Below are 6,230 nucleotides of genomic sequence, written 5' to 3'. Positions count from 1 at the left end.
TCCTAGATCCTAGAATGGTTTACATGATTCATTAGGGTGAAATAATCACAGCCAAAATGGACACAGCGCTAAATTAAAAATGTAGTTTTTTTTTTATATAGAACATCAGCCAAGTTATTATTTCTGAAGAAAGAACCAAAGGAAGGAAGGAAACTAAAAGAAGCAATATATAGGTCTCTAATTCTAAAGAATAATCGTTGAATTCATTGTTTAATGTTCCTCTTGTTTTTAGCCTTTGGCCTGAATGATACCATGAAAAAAGTCAACCAGTCCTGTCTCACCGAGATTGTCCTCCTAGGCTTCTCAGATTTCCAGTCTATCCGAGAACTTCTCTTCTGCTTGGTACTAATGTTCTATTTTATGGCCTTGGTAGGCAATGGTCTGATCTTGTTCCTCATCTTTCTCAGTCCTGCTCTTCACACACCAATGTACTTCTTCCTCTGGAACTTGTCCTTTTTGGAAATTGGCTACACTTCCTCCATCAGCCCAAAAATGCTAGTGAACTTATTATCAGAGAAACAAACTATATCTTTTTGGAGCTGTGGCTGTCAAATGTGTTTTTTTCTTCTCTTCGGTGTCACTGAGTGTTGTCTTCTTTGTGTCATGGCATATGACCGCTATGTTGCAATTTGCAAACCCTTGCAATATCCTTATATCATGAACTACAGGGAATGTGTTATGCTTGCTGCTACCTCGTGGGCCATTGGTATTTCCTTGGGTTTGGGACATTCAATTTCAATCTTTACCCTTCCCTTTTGTGGATCAAATAGAATCAGCCATTTCTTCTGTGATCTTATGCCTGTTCTGAGACTGGCTTCCACCAATACTTACAAAAATGAGGTGGCCATTGCTGTTTTAACAGTGGTGGTTGACTTGACACCCTTTTTGCTCATCCTTGTTTCTTACATCCTCATTATCTTCACTATTCTCAGAATGCCAGAGGCATTATCTTCACTATTCTCAGAATGCCAGAGGCCAAGAACAGGCGCAAAGCATTTTCCACTTGTTCCTCACATCTCACTGTTGTCTTCATTTTCTACGGAACTGTCATTTTTACTTACATTCGCCCAAATTCAGAATATTCTGTGGACACAAACAGATTTCTTGCCCTGCTCTACACTGTAGTGACCCCAAGCTTGAACCCCATCATTTACAGCTTGAGGAACAAAGAGATAAAAGCTGCTTTCAAGAAATTAGTAACCAAGAAACAGTCTTCCTGAAGTAATAATCTAATTTATCAGTTGGTTTTGTCATTTCATTAGATTACAATTTTGTCACATATATGTATAGATAGAATAAAGCTTGGAAGATACCAAAGCTGTGGAATAACTCTAGAATAACCTGGAGGAAGAAACAGTTTTATTCAAATCAAGGAGAGAACTCTGACAGGAAATGTAACTTGATTATTCTAGTGGTGTGTAAGTAAAGGATTCTCTGGCCATTTCTTTACAAGGAAGGCTGCTAGACATTTTGAAAAATGTAATGGAAAAAAGGGTGAGAGAAAGGAGGAGGGTAGTGTTTAGTCTGGAAGGACTGAGGTATGCAATAAGAAGCTTGAGATCATATTAGGCTCATTGCCAGAACAATCCACCAATGTGAACATCCTCTCCCATTGTGCAAGTGTAAAATATTGTTTTTAAATTATGCTTGGACTAGTTAAAGTCCAGTTTGAGGAGATAATGTTAATATTAATATAGTGAAAGCATCTATAGATATCAGTCTATTTCCTTCCCAAAATAAAAAAAAATGAATATGAATCCATGAAATTTCAAAATTCAATGTACAAATACAAATATATAAATAGCAGCGGAGGAGCAGGCTGAGGAAGTCCCCAGTCCCTCGGGCCTGAGAAGGGTCACCAGTGAAGGAGAGAGGGTGCAGGATGACCCAGCGAAGGGGGGAGAAGAGGGCAGGCAATGGAGCAGAGGACCGACAGCTCTGGCGACGAGCAATTGCCTCCCTCCTGATCTCTGAGCACGGAGAATGGAGAGGAGGTGGGATCAGAACAGGGCGACCTGATGACTTGGGAGGAGGGCGCTCCACCCTCTTCACAAGGCTCACCTGGGAATGAGATTTAAAGAGATGCCATTAAAAGGGGTGTTTGTCGGGAACAAGCATTGCCTTTTTCCAGCCTCATGTGCTGTTACTGATGTCTGGATACATTTCTGTGCCTTGCCTGCTTCCTTTGCTCTGCTTGCCTTGCCCTGCCCTGCTTGGCTTGCTTGCCTGGCCTGGCTATTTGTGAGATCACAGTGACACAGTTCTGCTCTGGATTGTGTTGCAGTCTCAGTGAACTCTTCCTGTAACGAGGACTCCCTGGTGACTTAGGACCATTTTTCATGGTTACCATCTTTACAGCACGCCCCATGATCATGTGATCAAAATACAGATACTTGGCAATTGGTTCATATTTATGACCTTTGCTGTGTCCCAAGGTCATGTGATCATCTTTTGTGACTTTCTGACAAACAAAGTCAATGGGGAAGCCAGATTCTCTTAACAATGTTACTAATTTATAGTAACATTATCAACTGCAGTGATTCACTTAACAACTGTGGCAAGAAAGGTCATAAAATGGAGCAAAACTCACTGTCTCCCTTAGCAACAGAAATTTTGTGCTCAGTTGTAGTTGTAAATCAAGGACTTACAGACTTATGCAAAGAGTCTCCTGTTGATGGTTTTTTTTAAAGCAAGTAGAAAGATGTCAACCCCCTAGAGCCAGAAACGACTAGCTCGCATGTGTGGGGAAACCTATACATACCTTACCTATACATACTAAGTTACAAATGAAATTTTGCTGCATTCCTGGGAAACTAAATTGGTGAATTCTTACATCACAGAATATTTAATTCAATCTTATCTCCACCGAAATTATTAATCAAATCATGATTTGATTAATAATTTCAGTGGAGATAAGATTGAATTAAATATCTTCTATGATGTAAGAATTCACCAATTTAGTTTCCCAGGAATGCAGCAAAATTTCATTTGTAACTTAGTCAGTATGTATAGGTAAGGGAATAGGTTTCCCCACACATGCGTGCTAGTCGTTTCTGGCTCTAGGGGGCAGTTCTCATCTCTGTTTCTAAGCAGAAAAGCCAGCGCTGTCCAAAGACATCTCCATGGTCATGTGGCCAGCATGACTAAACACTGAAGGCGCATGGAATGCTGTTACCTTCCCACCAAAGTGGTCCCTATTTTGCTACTTGCATTTTTTACATGCTTTTGAACTGCTAGATTTGGCAGAAGCTGGGACAGGTAACAGGAGCTCACTCCATTACGCGGCGCTAGGGATTTGAACAGCTGAATTGCCGACCTTCTGATTGACAAGCTCAGCATCTTAGCTACTGAGCCACCGTGTCCCAGTATTTATAGTTTATAATTATATGAAACATTATCCCAAAATGAATCTGTGTATGCCATAGATTATTTAAGTAGGTGGGAGAATTCATTCATTGAGTGTTGAGCAATGAGTTGCACTTTGTCCTCATAAATATTTGTCTAAAAAGACATTTTTAACAATTATTTTTCAGCTGGAAGATTTTGGAGATTTTTATTGCTATTTTACAAGCTACGGAACCACCTACTTCTTTGAAGGGTGGAACATAAAATCCATGAAATTATGCTGTGATGGGAAGATGGATAAAAATATTTATCTTCTGATTATTGAAAAGGCACAATAGGCTCCACTTGCAATAAATAGGATAATAACAGATTTTTTTTTACCCTGAATCAGCTGCCTTGAAGATGTCATCCTCCTGATGTGTTAGAAGAAACCATCTTCAAGAGAATTCAACAAGGAGCATATGGCCAAGAGGATATGCTACAGTTCTGCTTCAGATTAGGACCAGCTCACTGGCCCTTTGCATACCTGGTCTAATCCAGTCAGCAAGGTTCTTATTGATGTTCATAAAGGCCATTATGATGCTTCTTTTAACTAATGCTTTCAAGGCAGAAAATATCAATTTTCTTTTATGATATGTGCCATCTGAAATGTTGGCTAGGTGAGGCCATTTTTCAAATTTAGATGCATGTGTACCATTAATAAATGCTTCCTATAGCAAGATTCTCTCTGAAACACTTGGTATGTATTAACATGATAAATCTGCTATCATGAGAAGATCAGTTCATGCATATGAGCCACATGGTGCAGTGGATAGAGTGCAGTACTGCAGGCTACTTCTGCTGACTACCAGCTGCCTGCAATTTGGCAGTTCAAATCTCACCAGGCTCAAGGTTGACTCGGCCTTTCCATCCTTCTGAGGTGGGTAAAATGAGGACCCAAATTGTTGGGGGCAATATGCCAACTCTGTAAACCGCTTAGAGTGGGCTGTAAAGCACTGTAAAGTGGTATATAAATCCAAGTGGTATTGCTATTCCCAAGATTACAAAAACCAAGACTAATGGTTGGAAGCTCAGGATCAAGACCTGCTCCTGGCTTACAATTTTGGTTAAAATCAACAATATGAACTATGAAACACTGCATTTGAGATTCAGATAGTATATTAATGAGTATGGGAGAAATATGAATGGAACTAAATTAACAGGCATATCTGTAGTTCAGGGAAGAAAAGAGGACATTAAAAGGGACATAATGACAGGAATCAATCTAACCTTTGCTATTTGCTTCTGTTAAAAATTGCTTGTGCTATTTTGCTACTGTTAGCAATTATTTATTAGGAATTAATTCTGTAACCCTTGCTTAATAAAAATTAATAACCTTTGCTTTCTTGCTTCTGTTGTTCGCTTCAAAGCTAGTCACATCCTTGGTAAGGAAATAAGAAAGATAGAACAAAATATTTACCCAGGAACATCCTGTTCCATAACAGGGGCAGAGAAGGCGGCTGCCCAGGAGCACAAACACGCAAGACTACAAGGGTTGCTCTGTGAGATAACAAAAGCATGGACAAGGCATGGACAAAGAATGCTCCATGGATAAGGGGGGGGGGCATGGGCAAGAGAGAGAGAGAGGGAGACCGAGAGAAAGAGAGAGAGGGAGAGAGAGAGAGAGGGAGCATGCAACTGGTCAAAGGTCACCCAGCTAATGTCATGCCTAAAGTGGGACAAGAACTCATAGCCTCTCCATGTCTAGACTGATGCCTTAATCAGTACACCGAACTGACATTCCAATTCATATATGCAAATATGTTAAGTAGAGAACCATTGAAATTGGGCATAAAACTATTCAGTGTCTGAGGCCAATGGATTTGTTAACTCTGCTGAAAGGAATGATTTTACTCAGGTCTGGATTGCTCTCTGGTATTCATTTACTAAATTCCCAGGATGAATCCTTGGGCTTCTGTCAAGAGACAGACAGTTAGAGAAAAAGTTCTCCAGTCTCCTTGGAGTTTGGGATCCTCTGGGAATCTAGTGGCTCTTTCAGAGTCATTGATGTCAGTGGATGTAAGTAGACCTCAGTATCAAATATTTTTTTCCCAGTGGACAGATTACATAAAGACTTAGGTATGGCAGAAGAATCTTCAAAACCTCAAATTGTCAGTAAATATTACAGCATTGTCAATTCTCTTTAAGAAGAAATATGTCATCTATTCGAAATAATCAGAAAACCATTCACCAAGTAAGATCAATTCTTGTAATTTACTAAAGGTCAAGTTTGGTGGGTTGATTCCTGATATTATGCATATTGAAGACAGAGAATTTAATTTTTAAATGATGCTAAGTAGGATGCTATCAGAGTTTTATTTTAATTTTTTTTATTTTTTAAATGCAAATGATGCCTGAAATTTCTGCACATTTGTATGTACTCTCTAGATGGAAATGACATTCTTTATATAATATGAATGGATTAAAATTGATGATAAGCAATTAATGCTAACTGCGTTTAATGGAAAAATGAGCTGGCCTTATCATAAATCAGTTTTCTTGGAATTGCAATCTTCTAGGTACCTGAGGATTTCACAATTGTGAGTCATAATCTCAGGGCAGATTCAATTTGGAAAATATCTATAAATCAGTTATCAGAAAGGTTCCTTGAATGGCTGAATAACATGATATAATCAAATGCAAAGTGCATAAGAAATACATTTAAAAAAACAAAATGTAATTGCAGCTTTCCTTATTTCTAAAGATTTGATCCAATTTTACTTCTTATGTGTAAACATGAAGGAAGCGGATATAGGACTTTAGAGTAAGAAACCTATTGAATTGTTAGGAATAATTCTTTATTTAACAGTCCTCTTTTGTTCCCAGATTTTAACATGAATGATACC

The 6,230-nt window shown here is 38.7% G+C and overlaps 1 protein-coding gene across 1 annotated transcript; it reads left to right on the top strand.

Moving 5' to 3' along the window:
* Positions 1-252: 252 nt before the first annotated feature.
* On the top strand, positions 253-1,220 carry LOC131198057 (olfactory receptor 10AG1-like). The gene is made up of 2 exons (XM_058182567.1): positions 253-942; positions 975-1,220. The coding sequence occupies exons 1-2, from the start codon at positions 253-255 to the stop codon at positions 1,218-1,220; spliced, it is 936 nt and encodes a 311-aa protein (XP_058038550.1).
* Positions 1,221-6,230: the final 5,010 nt, after the last annotated feature.

This window comes from Ahaetulla prasina, chromosome 4 (assembly GCF_028640845.1).
Source record: "Ahaetulla prasina isolate Xishuangbanna chromosome 4, ASM2864084v1, whole genome shotgun sequence".
In the NCBI taxonomy this organism is placed as follows: Eukaryota; Metazoa; Chordata; class Lepidosauria; order Squamata; family Colubridae; genus Ahaetulla; species Ahaetulla prasina.
The sequence above is the reverse complement of the archived record's forward strand: the minus strand, read 5'-3'. Positions and strand labels throughout refer to the sequence as shown.